Source organism: Amblyomma americanum, chromosome 5, assembly GCF_052857255.1.
Source record: "Amblyomma americanum isolate KBUSLIRL-KWMA chromosome 5, ASM5285725v1, whole genome shotgun sequence".
Lineage (NCBI taxonomy): Eukaryota > Metazoa > Arthropoda > Arachnida > Ixodida > Ixodidae > Amblyomma > Amblyomma americanum.
The window spans coordinates 129,705,773-129,722,967 of NC_135501.1; the positions used below are offsets into that span (position 1 = coordinate 129,705,773).

Here is a 17,195-nt window from a genome sequence, read left to right on the forward strand (position 1 = left end):
AACGCGGAATACAACTTCTGTTCACTTCAAATAGAAGGCCATGCACGTACAAATAATGATTTCTAATTGCAAAGTGGTTGCGTTTTGATTTGTATATTTGTGTACGACGTGTTAACAATAACATGTGTTTCTTTTTCTTTTTGTTGAACTTGTTACATGCTTCGTGCGCATTTTTGTACGGTGATGATTGTTATGTCCTATTGTATGTGTACTGTCTACATGTGTTTTGTAACTACTGCTGTTGCGTCCAGTGGGGTCATGGCCTCCACAGCAGACTAATTACCTGCTTTTGTCCTGCCCCGTGGGCAGTACGATATATTGCCCATCCAATAAATAAATAAATAAATAAATAAATAAGGAACGCCGACCAAAGATTGTTGTTAAAAAAATTTAAACGTGTTTGCTTCTGCATGGAAGCCTTCTTCACCTTTTTTTCAGCAACATTCTTTGGTCAGCGTTCATTTTTCTTTCCACATTGAGAGCCTTTTTTTATTTCAGGGAAATAATGTAACGCTACTCTGCACAGTGTATACGTCACATGCTTTACTGCAAGATTTTCGTGAAGTGTGCTTGCAGGACCGCTTCATAATTATTGTTCACAAAGCGAATGGTACTTTACAGGAGGCTGAAGAGGTGCGCCCGATTCAGACTAATGGTGAATTCCAATCGCAGGCCCGGAGCGGTCTGCACAGTCTGCGACAGAGCGCTTGAATCCGGCGCAGAGCGCGCGACCTGAAATTGCGATTGGAGTACACTTCCTCTGGCCAGAGCATGCAGGCCAGATCATGTAGGGCGCCGCTATTAACGCTGAAAAAGAACGTCACGCAAACTTCCGGTCGGATCCGACGATTTCGTCAGAGCAGTCCCGACTGCTCCACGGAGCAATCTCGGCTCGGCAACCGCTCCCTGTCTACGATTGGAAGGCGCGATCCGTGACTCAGATCTGCGTTTGGAATACAGTTGCTCCGAAAAGAGCAGGAAACGTTTCTCCAGAAGTGCTCCAAATCTGCGATTGGAAGTCATCATAAGTGAGCTGCTAGCACTGTGAAATGAATGGCGTTGTCAGTGGAATTTTAGCTGCGCTTTTTTTTGGTTCTTTTCGCACGTATACACCGAAACACAGCGCCGCAACCCGGACAGTGCGACTAGGATGCTATCGCACTAAAAGAAACAGAGAAAGCTAAAATCGGTGTTGGATATAGAAAGGAAACTTCGTATTGCTGACTTTCAGAATTGAACGAAACACCTCAGTCGTTATGGGCTCGTTGTGAGTTTCATGCATTTTGCAAATTTTTAATTGTGCCCAAAGAAGAATTCCTGCCGTTTCGCTGTTTGGTCTGTGTGCAATAGAGTGAACAGCGCCTCAACAAGTGCCGATGTTTTTTAGGAAGATAAAAAAGTGACAATTTCTTATCATTTACGAGCTACTTTGTGCGCTATCTGGTAGCGTGCGAATTCAGCCATTCGGCGAACTGCACAGTGCAGGTTAAGAGCAGAAAGTGTAAGCACAACAATGCAGTTTAAGTTAAAAGCAGTTACTCTTTTTTTTTCACTGAACTAAGCAACAATCATCAAGCTCTGCCACGCACCGTTGAAAACTAGGCACAGAAGCAAAAGAAGTGTGACCCGTGCGCCTGCACGCGCAGAAGAAGAAAAAAAAACTGTGATGGCGAGTGTTCAGGAAGGCAAGCCTCCTGCTGATCAACTCCAAGAAAAAGGCAACAACGCGGCTGATTCCTCATTGTCGCCCTTCCAAAAGAAGGAACAGCGGAAGGATTCTGTAGAAACCGGCTCCCGAAAGAAGCAAAGGCAAGGCTCCAAGGATATAGGAGCCAGAGGAGCTCGCAAAGGCGACCAACCATCAGCCCTTCAAGCGTCGGCCACAGACAATGCAACGAGCGCTTCAGGAGTATCCCGTGCCGGAAAGAAGAGAAAAATGCAAGAAACCCAACAATTTGAAGCCTCCGAAACTGGCAGAAACGCCCAATCGCCCGCCACTCTTTCGCCGGCCAAGGGACGAATTAGGGCCTTATCACCACAGGCCGGCACGAGAAAGAAGACAGGAAGCCACGATGTGATGAGCGTCGAACCCGCACAAGCTCCCGGAGGTGAGCAGCCACCCTGCAGGGATAGCCCGACCGTGAACACCACGAGGACTTCTTCACCGTTGAGCCGCGCCAGAACCGAAGGCGAGAGGCGTGTAAGCGGGACTGCTGGAACCAAGGAAGATCCCGGAGACGACCAGCCGCCGCCAGCTGACGAGCCTAAGGCAGGCAACTTGAAGACTTCGGCAAAGGATCTGCTGTCTTTCAGGCACCGCATCGACGTTTCGAAAAGTGAGTGCGTAGTTACCACTTCCCACTTAGTTAAAGTAAAGCTACGTGGATTAGCAATAGTGGTCGCACTTCTTCCTTGGTAAAGATAAATTGCGCCTCTCAGATAGAAAAGAACGCATTGTGGCATAAGTAGGTACAACGACAGAACGTCTCTCAGTTAACTATATGGTCTGAGACTAGAATCATCCGCGTCCGAACTAATTAAATCATTTGTCTTTCTTACTTTCAACGTTCGGTAAGCCGACTAAGTCAAGATTTTCTCGAACTGTCATCGCTCTGCAGCACCGTTTCTGAAATTCAGGGTCAGGAATGTTTTCCAGTTCGGGTTTTAGCCCTTCTTCACTCAAAGAGTACATTTTTCTCGCAATCATTTAATAATGGACCCCGTACCATGGCTACCTATAATATAACTAGCAAAACAGTTAGCAGTTCATATGTCGCATGAGCGGCGTCGTTGTTGTGTGACACCACGTGACCAAGACGTCCGAGTCACACGCATGGTCATGTGTGTGCATTAACATGCGTGGTGACGTCAGCAGGTGCAGGAAACTTCATGTATATACTGTTGCCAGCCAAAACAGACGTCAGCGCCAACTGCTGCCAGAGGGAAGCCAACTGGAGCGCCATATCGTTTTCATGGCAACGGTATTCAGAAAGAAAACAAAAACACACTAGAGCGGGATTGGAACCACTGCCAGCGACACTAAAGCTTCGTTTTCTCTTCCCTCAACCAATTCGGCCATCTCCGCACCCTCTGGGGGCTGCGTGCACATGCAGAAATGATAAATATTTAGACGTAAGTTCTCGTCCTGGCCCCAGCCGCACTGAAGTAGTGGGAACCGAAGCTATCCGCAGCTTCCTACCCCTGACCTAGAGGTGTTGGTAGAGTCCTATATCTAACCGAGTTTGACTAGCTGCGCTAGTCAAACGCATTAACAAGAACGCAGAGGAATTTTTTTATTATCAAATAGAGAATATTAAAATGTTGCGCGCGTTGGCATCGTTGTTGGCATGCACCTTTTTACGCGTTTGTCAACGAAGCCTCCGGCAACTTCGGGGGGAAATAATGTGTGGTAATGTTCAAACAAGATTTTAACGCATTTTCGATTTCTTGTACATGGTTGCCACAGTTGAAATTTTCGGAACTGCAGTGACGGCAACGGCTGCAGCGAGAAGCGACTGCCCACTGCTGGAGGGACACTCTTCCTCGCGCTTAGCGCAGTCGAGGACTTCGATCCCTGCTGATCGGTCCACCAAGATATCGGGCTTGTTTCTAGGCAAGACAACCAAGGCTTCACCACTCTCAACCAAGGTAACAATGGTTAGGTTGTTTATTTGCAAACTGTTCCCTTTAGCTACACAGAGTATGCCGGCGTTGGAGTAAAATCGAAGAATTCTGCGCACGACTATCAATCCCTCCTTTATCCCTTCGCTTAAGGCGCGGTTCAGGCGTCCGCCGACATGCGAGACAAATACTGAGCCATTTCGTTTCTAAAAAAAACCCCGTTCAATTTCATTTGAACGCTGGCGTGCCCGCATGCGACTTTCGCGCAGCGGTAAAATTTTGCATCAGCTGTTTTTTTTTGAGGGGGGGGGGGTGGAAGGGGAATAGGTGCGAGGGGCATTTGCGGTGATTCGATAGAGGTTAACCGAAAGCCAGCAATTTTTCAGCGGCGCCCAACGCTAACACGCAGTTCGCCTGGAATTTTACCGTCAGCGCCATCTCTCGACCGCGAGGTGAGGCGGAGCACTATTCGGTTCTTGTCTCGCGTAGGCTCGTTTCGCTATTCTGGCACTGCTGATAGCAGGCGGTGCTGCAGCTGCTGCAAAAATGTACTTTTATCGCATGGCGTGGTCCTTGAATGACCTGGAATACTACTATGCGATGACGAGTTCCAAACAATTCTAATGGAGAGAGGCAGTTTTCACCGAAATTCCGCATAAAATCAAACATGTCGTTTCATGCCACCTCTGTGCGAAATTTAACCGATAAAAAACACGCTACGGGTTGTACCGCAAGTGGAATTCGTCAAATACCGGTTAGACACCGAGCAGCCCGTATATATAATTTGATGTGCTACAATTTACCGGGCTGCATTAATCTTTGGAAACCTTCAGCTAAAATAAAACCGTCTCTTTATTTAAGGAATGTGACTTGAACTCAGCGTTTCATCTTTTTCCTTCAAGACGAAATTTCATTCCTTTTAATTACCGCAATATCATACCTGCAGGTAAGAGTCCGGAAACTGAATAATAAATAAAAAAATATCTCCTCGGTTCCTCTCAGATGTGAGTCTCATGCGCGCAACCGTCAATAACGAGTTGTCTCGCAATACAACGCCTTACTGAGATTCGACGAAAGTTGTTGAGGACGGTGAAAGCATTGCTCAACACCTAGGGATCGTTCAGTTGGCACGGTGTTTCTCGCTATGATAGCAAAAGAACACGTCCGCTTAGTACCGGCGCTTGTTGGCAGTGCAGGCACCTGGACGTGCTTACAAATAAGCGGACCACTATGCTCTCATTTCACGCACAGGGCAAAAGAGCAGCGACTGCACGACCAGCAGAGGCGTCGGAATACTTGGGAGGAACAAGTGAATTTGGCAACCAAATATCCTACCAAATGAAATCATCGGTCCGCTGTAAGTAGCTTAACTGCAGCTCTCAATGTTACAAAAGCCGAAGTGGGCCCGTTTCAATAGATGCGGCAAAAGGCTTAACTATTACGCTCTTTAGAATACTGCCCATCGCTTTCAAGCAATTGTGACTTTGTACGAGGTGCAGGAAATAGAATGCACACCTATATAGCAGGTAACCTTTGTGCCAGTTCAATATTAAGAAATTACGCTATCCGAGCCTGTCCAAATACTGTATGCAAAAATAGGAGTAAACATTTAATCTCAGTCTTAAAGGTATGGCTCGATAGCGTAATGGGTAATTCCTATAAATGGAGAAGGTCATTCTCTACTTTACACTCATAGATTTCTGGGAGTCCTCAATCCACTTCTGGCGCAATGATACAGCGGTTAAGCTATACGCAACTGCCTTGCGACGGCAGGTGTTGCCACTGGCGGGACTTGTGCGACCCAATTTGCTCTTCCCGACCGTTCAATGATTAATTTAAATGCCACCAGCCATGGTGGGCGGTTTGCTGACTATCCCGCGGGCACGTTGTGATGACGCCGACACGTGACCTTGTGGCTCACCTTCCTCCTTAGTTGCTCTCTGGGGACCGCCTGCGAAGGCATGCCCTTTATTTCTCGCTCAACGCCGACGACGGATTTAAGACCGGTGCCTTTACCACTATCGTGTTAAAATAAAGACCGAGGTCTCTACTTATTCAAGAAAGGTCAGCCTGAACAGTAACACTGCATCCGCTCTGCCGTGGATTTGAAAGGCAGCTTTCTCATTCTTTGCAGTGCAGTGTCCTGCAAAGGTAAAAACACCGATATTAATTGTAGCGTAAGGTAGAAATGTTTCGGCAAGTACCTATTCCAAGCTGAAGGGGCTGGCAAGGAAAGTTCTCAAGCAGCAATGAGCATCGACTCAGTATTGGCAATGTGTTGGTAAACACCAGTTCTACAAAGGACCACTCTTTGCCAACACATTTCTAGTATTGAGCCGATGCCCTGTGCTGCTGGGATTGCTAGGCATTCGTGCCCTGATCATTGGCTTAAGGGCTTAGAAGACCGCTAGAAAGGTGCGGAGCGTACAGCTGAATTAAATATTTTATTGTAACTAGTCGTCGAGACTATGTGGAAACATGAATTGCATTAACGGAACGCGTGTAATTGTCTTGAACAGCTGCCTCCGAAAACTTTTAACTTGCATTGTGCCGCTTTTCTCCGCTGGTCCGACAGTGGCGTTGATGTTATTTGCAGATGTGATGTGATGTGACAGTGGCGTTGATAGGGTCTTGCCATAGCATACACACAAACACACAGACGTACGATTCCCAATTGACTGAAATGAATTACTGAAGAAGTCAGCCACTCATGCTAGCCTGCCTGCTGCTATTCGAGACTTAAGCTGGTCACACTCCTGGAATGCACCACTTAATAGGATTCTCATTCCACACGGAGCTTCTGAAACATTCGCCTCCAACGGTTCAAACCAATCCGCTTAATAATGGTAGCTAGGGGAAGGCGATCGATACGAAACTCATCTCTGGAGTTGGTTAGCTATTGCGAAGACTGTTTTTTTTTTATTCGATAAGTGGGCCGATAGGCATAAGTTCAGAAAGGGGGAATGTAATGCAGGAGATAGAAAGTTAGAAGGGAGTGAAGACCAGTTTCGCTAAGGTAGTCGTAGAGGTTGCCGATGAAGCGATTGCGAAGTGATTGCTCATAGTCCATTTCACATAGTCACATTTCATGGACCGGTTCTTCTATTCGGTTTACCGAGAGAGAACGGGAAGTAGTCATCCCCTTCATCTCACGCTGCAGCGCTTTAGCAGGAGAGAGGTGTTATGAAAAGCTACATCCAGCCGGGAGTGGTTATAATGCAAAAGTCATTAGGAGCTCGTGTTGCAGAAAATTTGCCGTCGTCGACGGCGTCGTTGTTCGTGAGCGAAAAATCCACGAATCATCCCCCGAAAAGCAACCAAGCAGGCAGGTGGTCCACGTAGATTACGTGACCAGGCGGAGTGATCGCAATCTGTCCAACGGGTTGTGAGCTAATGGCCCACCGTGGCAGGTGGCAGTTAATGATTGGTCGCATGGGCAGCGCAAGACACATCGGTGGCAGCACCTGCCATCGCAGGGCAGTGGCGCATCACTTAACCGCTCCACCACTGCGCAAGTAGCTGTATGTGGACTCTCAGGGATCTCTGAATGTAGATAATCACCAGTTCTGCGTATATAAGAATTACCCCATTACGCTATCGCATCATACCTTTAGGGCAGGGCTTAAGAGTCTCCATCTATTTTTTTCGCCTGTCGGCACCGCCTTGCATCTGTATTGACTAGTATTGAACCCATATTTTCGAATCGACGATTTCGAAGCACGCGCGTGCTTGATTTCTATCAAGTCGAGTCCCCTAGGATGAGAGCGCCCTCCAAAATTCAAATAAAAGCCTACAAGCTCAATACTGGCTGAATACATTGAGAATTCATTTATTTATTTATTATGAACAGGCGGTGACAGTTACTTTCGCATTTTTTTTCTGCCGAATTGAATACTCGCTTTAGAAAAACAACTTTCATAAGCCTTCTAACTAGGGTGGGGAAAAATACGGAATGGATAATTTTATATGGGCTGTTAAGAATGTATATTGATAGGAAAAATCAGTGGCTGCATAAGATCGGTCTTGGTCTTCACTGGGGAATGTTTACCTGGTTCTATGTGATAGGTTCAGCGGTTAATGGTTCTTCCGTTAATTTCTGGCCGGAAAATAACGTGCTGGCAATGGTTGTATTTCTGACCACTCCCCTTTCTTTCAAATAGAGTGTGGTTCAAGCAGAGCAAACTCGTTTTTGCAGTTGGTTCAACAACGCATCAAGAAATCACTCCCAGGAGCACGACAAGCGGCAAGGACCAAAGCTGGCGGAGAGCTTTTCTCCCCGTTGTGGTCTTGATGGTGGTAGCGGTAACAGTTGTCCTCGTGGTGGTGTATTTCGGGCAAGAGCAAAAAAAGCTCATGCTGCACTGCGATAGTACCGAGTGCAAATTGGCCGCAGAAGACCTCCTGTTGCTCATGAACACCAGCGTCAATCCATGCGACGACTTCCATCAGCACGTATGCGGGAACGTGGAAGACAGCATCTTTGGAAGCGCTAACCTGGTGGAAAGAGCGAGGGATGAGATGTTCACTTCTTTACAGCGGCAGCTTCTTAGCCGCAAGACAAAGGACAGCGGATTTTCTGTCCTTGATCAGTTGGAAGCAGCGTTCGCATCTTGCTACGCCTTCGTCAGACATCCCCAGTCGATCGCTGACGCAGGACTCTCCGCTGCCATTGCAAATCACACCGGCATATTAAGGACAAAAAACGTAGCTTCTGTGTTGCGCCATGTCGTGCGTTTGTCGCTACTCAATGGAATCACAACCCTGTTCAGTATTAGCGTCATCATTCATCGCGGCAAAGTCTGCTTGTATGTGTCCCGGGCGAAAACACTAAGCGAAAAGTTGGGCGAGCCAGTTGGTAGCGTCTCGCTACCAGGGTTTTTGAAGCAAATCATCCAGCTCTCTATCAGCGCTGGGTTGAATTTACCACCGGAGAATACTGTCTCCTCTGTAGCAGACCTGCTCGAATTCGACCGCATGGTCTTACCTGAAAATAGCGCTACTAACGAGGCAGTGATAACCGGAAACACCATGGTTGCCTTCATGAAAAATTATATTTCTGGTAACGATTGGCTTGATTTCGTGAACTCTCTTCTGCCCGCTAGTTCAAAGATACGAAACACGTCGGCCCTACTTGTCACAGAAATGGACGTCGTAAGAAAGGTCGTAGATGAACTGAGGAAAAACTACGACCTGGGTGTCACCTATATGCTTGTCCATATCGCAGTGGAGATTGGCCGTTTTTACCATATTCCGCACAGCCGCGTAACAACAGCGTGCCTACAATTGGCAGATGAGATACTGCCGCCAGTTTGGTCGCGTGTCCTGAACAACCTAACTATCCCGTTGACAGCAGACCCGTCCAGAGCAGACCAGATTTTCCACAAGGTGCACGAGGTATTCTCCAAGCACGCACTGAAGTTTGGGATGAGTGAAGACGACGAGGATTTGTCGTCTTTTTTGATCGCGAATGTCAGCCTGCGTACCCACAGCAGCACCATGAACACGTTACAGAACCATTCCGTTTGGCGGCCGAGCGAAATTTCCGGCAGTTCGGCATCGTTCCCCACAATGCACGCGGTACTGAAGAGACGCGAAGCGCTACGGCGGCTCACGGAACCACCGTCTGCCGAAGAAGCCATCTTAGGCCGCTATCTGCTCACAAACGACGTCACCTACTCACGCCTCCTGAACACCGTTATGCTGCCGGCAGCTCTGCGACGCAGGCCCGTGCTCTACACAAACCAGGTACCACTAGAGCTCGACATGGGCGTAGTCGGTGTCCTCCTAGCCATACAGGTGTTCCGCGCCGGTGAGCCCGCGGAGAGCAGCTTTGATGAATGGTACCACACCAACGTGGGGTTTTTCTCCCACTGCATGGCGGGCTCCAAGATTCAAAACGTGGCCGCAAGTTTCGAAAGCCTCCCGACGAGTAGAGTGCTTACACTGTTCCGTTTGACGTACTCCCTGTTGATTGTGCACAGAGTAGTAAGAGAAGAATACGAGGAGTACCGCGGTGCCAGCAACTTTGACAAAGTGTGGCAAAGCGCACAGCAGACATTGTACAGAAGGTACTGCCTGCTCACCTGTGGAGGAAGCTGGAGCAGCGACAGCGAGAAATCCAGACTGGACTGCTTTGTGCCCATTGCAAACTCACCGGCGTTCTTCGAAGCATTCGAGTGCCCGTCTCTCAAGTTTGGTCTCGGAAAGAGTTGTTTGGACCTAGCGTAGACCTCACACTAGCAGACTATCATCACAGTGTTTGTGACTATTCACCATTTACCATACAAATAGCTCTGAATGACCAACTGATTTTTTCTCTAGTGCACTCTTCCGCACTTTACATTGGTTCACAATGAATATGTAACAATTTGCACTGCACTCACTGCGAGACGGATGTGAGGCAGATGTGTGTTACCTTTTCTAATTTGCCTGAAATCAAGAGGATATATCGGGATTGATGTTCTGCTGAGCATACATATCCTGTATATTACGAAGGCATATGGAAGGCATATAGAAAAGCGATGATGAATTGCTGCTTTGGGGAAAACCGCAAGAAGCTTACAGCACGAGTGATATGCTTCGAGCACTGCGTGTACCGAACAGTCTCAAGTGAACGCAAGTTTGTTGAAAAATTTTAAAATAAGTGTGAGATTGAAATGCCGAATGTAAAAGTTGAGCGTGGTTAATGACACGCTATTCCTCTTTGCTATGGTGCCTCCGGTACGCCAGGGTACGAAGTGACCTTTATGCTTACGTTTATTCGCGGGCCTTTATCCTTCAGCGCCATCATGTGTAATAAACATACATTTTTTCTGCCTTAGAGCCCCGAGTGTTCTGATTAAAACAAAGGACAGGGTACCACAATTGGACGCGTTAAGCTTTCATCAAAGGGCAGCCGTTTTTTACATGTTTGTACAAAGCGCTCTCACCACTTTACTGTGGGCTTAGGTACACTATCACTGCCACATGCGAATACGAGAGTTTTAAGACAGATAGGTGAGGAAAAGCGAAAAATTAGATGAGCGTCGGAGCCGCTGTGTACCCGGAAGCGTCAATGATGGCTGTGTCAAATCCGCATGCTCCGTGTGGCCTGTGACCAGTCCACCTCTGCGGTACATGTCAATGAACTTCAAAATCAGGTTAGACGATTTGTGTGCAAATTTAAGCATGGTCATTTGAATGCACGAAACATGCAAAAAATAAGCATTCATTGCTTGAATAAATGTTCGAAGCAAAACTAACTTTGCAACGCCAAAGCAAACAAATCGCTACGGGTTTCCATCATGTGACTGTTTGTGGTAATGATATTCACATAGGCGCTCTCAAAAATAAGGACTGAAGACCGCTGCTGACGCGCCAGCCTTCAAACGCATTTAAAAGGAGGAAACTATTGAAGGCTTTCACACCGCATTGAAATGTGTAAGGTTAGTGCAGCGACCTCTGAAAGGGAGTATATATGGTCATGAATATACAGGAGAGTAAAAAAATTGCCTGCTTGTGCCATGATGAAACCATTCCCATCCAAGTTTCAGCAGTTCAGTTTTTAGAGCGAGAACTCTATTTTTACATATCTCCGAATTGCAATTTTGATGTGCGTGTGACTTTCAAGCCACAGAACGCAGGCAAATAACGTGATTCGTCTAGCAGAGGTTTACCTGCGCGCGATTTCCAGCTACGCCGCTCTGATACCACGTGACTTGGAAAGGGTGTAACAGTTGCTACGTCGGCGCTTCCTCCTTCAGTTTCGCCCTGGATGAGGCGCGCGCCTGACCGAATGTGTCAACTTTTCGCCGTCCCGTCAAGCCGTGTCCGTTCATCCAGTCGATATGGCTCGCCGAGAAGGTGTACTGCAGAGGACGCGAGTTAAACGAGCCCCTGAAAGCGAGGAGCAACGAGATGCTAGACTTTCAAAGTAACGGAACAGAGCTTTCTCTCTGTGTAACAAGATTTAGAAGATTTAACCTCGCCAATTTTTTTCTTTTCTATAATCTTTTTCTGATGGTTAATTCTGTTCTATTCCTCTTGCCTTAAGACGGCCTTTTGCAATATAGTGCATGCATGCTCTGTGACAACCGCTCCAGAGGCCGCGATTTGCAAATGAGATGGAAATTCTACTGGTACCGTTTACACAGCGCCGATGGGTGGTCATTACAGACTACCTTGTTACTCGCACCTCCGTAAGACCTGCTTCGTGTGAAGTTCGAGGAGATGAAGCACAGCCAACGTTAACATTTTCACATGGGCAAAAACAGAAAGTGTTGTTCTGTAAACTCGTTACTTTTCTTATTTTTTGGAGTAGACCTCTCAAAAAAAGAAATCCGCGAATAGCAAAATATGCTTTCAAACACTTTTTACGTATTTATGAAAAACAAACAAAGGCATTTTAATTGATTTTGAATTTTGCAGCACGGATCTGGGTAGCGGTAGTTGTCTAGTCATTTAGCCTTGATGTCTACTGCGAAACCATTGCCCGAAACAATAGCAGGAGAAGGGCTCCCATCTGCAAGGAGGCCAAGCATAGTCATGGTGAAGCAGCGTCTAGTTTGAGGAGCGAATGGCTGCGTGGTCAAGTAAACGTTAACCAGGAACAAGCCAGCTGAAATCAAGACCTTAAGAAAAAACGGCGCCTCATTATTGGACCATAGCTATCTTGACCGAGCGTAGGTTAGCACGCCTTTCTCAAGGTCATGCATATTTCTCAGTGGAAGAACTGGATTAAGCTCTGACGACGTCAGTGAATGTTTCTCGTAATATGGTCTGCTCATAATATTTTGCAACTTACACTGTATGAGAAGGACGTAGTCCTGGCCAACTCATAAGCTCCGTTTCACACATGAGGCGACACACTGGAGGTGTCTCCAAACATACACACTGCCCTATATTATCACCCTATCCTTTTCACACTTCTCTTCCCCCAGCCCCGCCTGCATCCTTTCTCTTGCACAATTCGCATCCCCCATCCACATCCTGTCCCTTTGCCCAGCGGACTCTCCCCGGCGGGGCCTGGATCATCTGACATGGTGGGAGGACTGGGAGACCTAGCTCCGCTCCGAGGACCCGAAGAGGGGGAGGAGTAGGCTATTGAAACCACATTATTAAGAAGTAACTGGTTTTGTGGCGGTAACTTCTGGAACATAAGTCGTGTTGATTTTTTGATATAACACAGGATGTGCTTTTATTGGTTTTTATATGACAACGAACTGTCGCATTCACGTGATGAAGTAAATGCAAGGAATCGAAGAACATTCTGAAAACCATACGTAACTGACTGCTCCCTCTGGTTGGCCATGGTAGAGACAGATACCATGTAGATGGATTTCGTGTTAACATAAAGGGAACAAGGGAGGCAGAAGTCTCAGTGTGCTAGGCAACGTTTCGACAAGAGGAGTTTTCTTTTTTCTGTGCAAAGGGTTCATCATTTGCTGGGTTTAAACCGGGGCTCACTCCGAGGAAGTAACAAAAGTGAGGATTGTTAGGAGGTGAAGCGTGAACTTGAATATCTTGCCCAGGCAGGGTGACTGCTAAAGAGGTAGCCTAGTAATACACTCTGGGGGGCTAGTAGGTCCATGGTCAATCATAATGTGTATTAACCGGTTGCCCCGCAAAACTGTGATAACTAAATAAACCAGTTGAGCAGAGGGCAAGACAGGTGGGGTGAGTGAAGAAATAGAGAACGGGGGCTTGAAAGGCAATGTGTCCACGCATGGGAAGCTGCGACAGTTGGCGTGGTATGACCGGTTCGGTTGAGCTGGAAAAAACTTCAGTGAAAGCGATTAGTAAACAAGACGAAACGAAGCAGGGAAGCAAGAAAAAGCGAAAAAAGAGGATTTTGTAGGAAAAGGAAGGGAGCAAAGGTTAGTGCAAAACCCGTGCGGTCCTGAGAAACCGTAGCAGAAGGTGCAGAGCGTAAGTTATCAGTAGGTAAAACTAAACAAATAAAAAATGGAATAGAGAACGGGGGTCGGGGACGAAGGGATGAAAGAAACGATAAAGAGACGACAAGAAATACTGAGAGAGCGATGTATTGTTGTATGTTTGTGTGGCGCTATTTTTGCTCTCGCCGCGTGCAATACGCCTTTAAACAATTAAATCAGTGTCGGAATATGCCGAACAGTTTGTTTCCTCCTTGCCCACACCTGCATTGTTTTTTGCTCACCTGGGGTATTTCATTGACAGAGTTTTGCAAGCCAGCTGGTTAATGTTCTTTAGCACCCATCGCGCTTAGACGAGATATTCAACTCAGACGAGACTTTGAAAACTAAACATTTTGACAGATTTGTCTGTCTGGTTGGGTTTCAAGACTTATAATAAACTCTGCACATGTCCAACCAAGAACTTTACATTGAAACCCAACTCTCGAAGCCGGCTCGGCTCCTTCATCAGTGGTGACTGGGGGCAGTAGCTAGCGTATTTAAAAGTATGCATGGAGGGGAGGATGAGATCAAAATAACGGAAGCCGTGATAAGAAAGGCGTGGGGGAGGGGAAGACGGGGGTTAAGTCTGTGCGTCACGTTGTCGCACTGTGTGGAGGCGGTCAATGGCGACTTTTCTTTGAGTTGCAGGGCGATGTCCCTTGGCACATACTAGGGGCAGGTTTCCTTTTGTGCGGTTGATGTTGTTCGGGGTAGCTTGGATTTGGTTCGGTTGCCAGGATGCTGATCTCGTTGACGTTGATTCAATAGTGTTAGTCTTCGGAACGTTCAGCTACAGGATTGCGCTTTCTTGCTGGGTTGCGGATGTCGTTTTTATATTGCCAAATTCGGCAACATAGAAACGACGTGTTCCAATGTGCGAGTAGCAGGTTTGCTAGAATAGCTGACACATGTTTCCTACTTGTAATCATATGATGTATGCTGCACTAGGAGTAAAAGACTAACATAATGTAAAGTGCAGCATTACACACTCCGATGCTTACAAGTATGACTACATTCATCTGAAGGCCATATACAGCAAGTTAACGAATCGTGTACTCCTCCGCCAGCTGCAAACATTCCGGCCATTCGACGGCTAAGCTTAGAATGCGCCACAGACTGTGTATATAATGTGTCACTGTATTCAATGACTAGAATGAGAAACGCCAGCTCCCTTACACAGCCTCAGCGCTCAAGTGTAGACTACAATGTGACGCGGAAACCACGAGATCAGTTCTGACTGAGAAAGATATTGCGAACATACCTGTTGGCCCCGTCTAGGGACGTCGATCGCAAGAAGAAACCAGAAGCATAGTTCTTGTTTGGAATCCATTTTAAATGAAGGTGTAAAGTATATGCTTTCAAGGCCTTTAGAGAATTTTCAAATGAGAGTATTTCAATATGGATAGAAAAAATTAGGTCGGCAGAGGCACTTAAGACTGCTTACATGAGAGAAGGCGTAAGCCGACCCGATCACAATACGGCGAGATCTAACCAGATGCCACACAGCTAACAATTCTACCTCTGCATAGCTCTACGTAGCCCCCGCCACACCCCTTCTGGTCTAGGCGCTAAATTCGCGAAGGCAGTCGCCGCCATGCTGCGGCCGCGCTCCGCCTTAGGTGTATGACGCGATAGCTAATGGGCTCACGCCCATATATTGAGATTTGGTCCTTTCATACCTAACATTCATAGGTCGTTGGGAGTCTTCATACCGCTCTTGCACACTGGTGCTGGTGTGAGGCGGTGTGCCAGTGCCCTAGCTGGAGAACCGATGGAACTTGTGGATTGCTCTTGCGAGCGACCTCACGCGACCAATCGGTTATTTAACTGACAGTGCTCTGAAGGGGCAGGTGCCGCAAGCGATGGGACTTTTGCAATCGAGGTTGCTCTTCTCGAGCAATCTCACGCAACCAATGATTGATTTAACCGCCACCTGCAGGGTTGCATGCACACGCCACCGCTTATGTGTACCGTCGAGTCTCACACACACATACACACACAGAGGGTCTTCGGTGAATGCGGCAAGTAAGGCTTACGCCTTTAAAAATCTCAACCATATAATGTTCCGTGCTATGCGGGTGTTTTCATGGCATTTACACAATTCCGCACGTTCTATTCTGGAATTTCTCGGAAAGACGGGAAGCACTCTGAAGACGCTCCAACAACATAAAAGTGAATAGGATTATAATAAAAGTGAATAGGATTATAATGTGAAACTCTCGGCCACAGAAGCGTTTCTGTAGCTCTTGGAAGTAGCGCGGAGGCCTCACGAGAACTTATCCAGTCGATTATCAGGGAAGTGTTCTAAACGTTTCCTCTCCGGGAGCAAAGTTGTCAAGGAAAAGATGCGCCAGGCTGCGGCCGAAAACGCGCACCAAGGTAGGCGCTAGAGTTCAGGACAGAAACAAGTACGCGTATGCAGTACGCCAGGCAAAAAGCAATGAGAACAAAGCCACTACTTCCGCAGTAAGATAAGGCTTCGTCGTAGCTACTCCAGTTGCCTCGCGATCTCTGAGGACTGATATCGGTTAGCGCCAAACCCCTGCTCTCTGTATGGCCACTGTGAGAAGGCAAGTCACTGTTATGCAATGCTTGCGCATTCCGTAGATTGAGCTGCCATACTTTCAGAACCGACGCACGTGATCCTGTGAAAGGGAGAAGATCTTTTGGGGCTGAAAATTATTGGTCGATACGCCAAGCCCCTAAATTTGCACGATACTAGTGTAGATCACATTCAAGGTTGTGCGACGGTTCATCAAGTCTGTCTCATAGTCACCGAGATCCCCCTCTCTCTCTTGTTCATGTTTTCATGAAGCCCTCCTAATGCACTGCTTTAAGGGAGTCGTAGTATGTTCACTCATCTGCAACTCTCAACCAGCTGAGTGATGCGTGACCAGTGTTTCGATGAAATAGCAGTAGTATGTTGACCCTCCGTAGTGTTGTGTGGTCCAGACAAGAGGCACACAAAACAACTGTGTCCAGGCAAAAATTTTGTGTCGGTATAAATTACTGGAACATCGGAATGAACTCATTTGAAAAAAAAAATTGTCAACGTATTAGTTTTCTTCTGTTATCTTTTCTCTCGAAGCTCCTTGTTGCCTTGGGAGAGCTTACCGCTGCCCCTTCTACCTGATCAGCTCTGCTTCCTGGCTCAAACGCCATATTGAGGATATGTTCCCAAGGCAATCTTTCATCGGCTCTTTGCTATGATCATCTCAGACGGAATAAGCTGAATCTTGGTCGAGTCTCCTCAAGAACACCAAAGTTTTGTAACATAGTTCTGGATAAATTTTCGCCTTCTGCTTTGGAGTTTGTTAACCCAGAGCGTACATTTCTATCCTCGCTACACTTCCTTCTTCGTATCGCCAGCATATTTAGTGCGCGACGCCGGCATAGGTTCTCGAAATTAATCATACCTGCTTTTCTTTTCCATATTTACTCAAAAATTTTGCTGTCTGGCGTTTAAGGAAGAAAATATCAATATTTCAAAATGCATTTTCTGTGCAAACTCTACGTGCAGTGCGTCTTACTAATTTGGAAATATACTGCGTAGTTTTCAGGCGGCTGGTTGCCTGTTCGTCTTTTCCATAGCGTCTTTTGCATAGAATTTGCCCCTAAGTACACGGTGCACGGATATCTGATTACTGTTCACTGATTGGG

At 46.9% G+C, this 17,195-nt stretch overlaps 1 protein-coding gene across 1 annotated transcript; it reads left to right on the forward strand.

Moving 5' to 3' along the window:
• The first annotated feature begins 1,996 nt into the window (after positions 1 to 1,996).
• Positions 1,997 to 9,849, forward strand: LOC144134187 (uncharacterized). Its single transcript, XM_077667146.1, has 4 exons — positions 1,997 to 2,336; positions 3,488 to 3,648; positions 4,873 to 4,978; positions 7,817 to 9,849. Exons 1-4 carry the CDS (start codon positions 2,078 to 2,080, stop codon positions 9,847 to 9,849), a joined length of 2,559 nt encoding a protein of 852 aa, XP_077523272.1. The 5' UTR covers positions 1,997 to 2,077.
• The last annotated feature ends 7,346 nt before the right edge of the window (positions 9,850 to 17,195 follow it).

What these genes read in the sequence shown, in the direction of transcription:
- LOC144134187 (XM_077667146.1), top strand. Translation starts at nt 2,078, where the DNA reads ATGAGCGTCGAACCCGCACAAGCTCCCGGAGGTGAGCAGCCACCCTGC. An exon ending in CTTCACCACTCTCAACCAAG is followed by an intron (nt 3,649 to 4,872) that starts GTAACAATGGTT and finishes TTTCACGCACAG; the next exon opens with GGCAAAAGAGCAGCGACTGC. An exon ending in AATGAAATCATCGGTCCGCT is followed by an intron (nt 4,979 to 7,816) that starts GTAAGTAGCTTA and finishes TCGTTTTTGCAG; the next exon opens with TTGGTTCAACAACGCATCAA.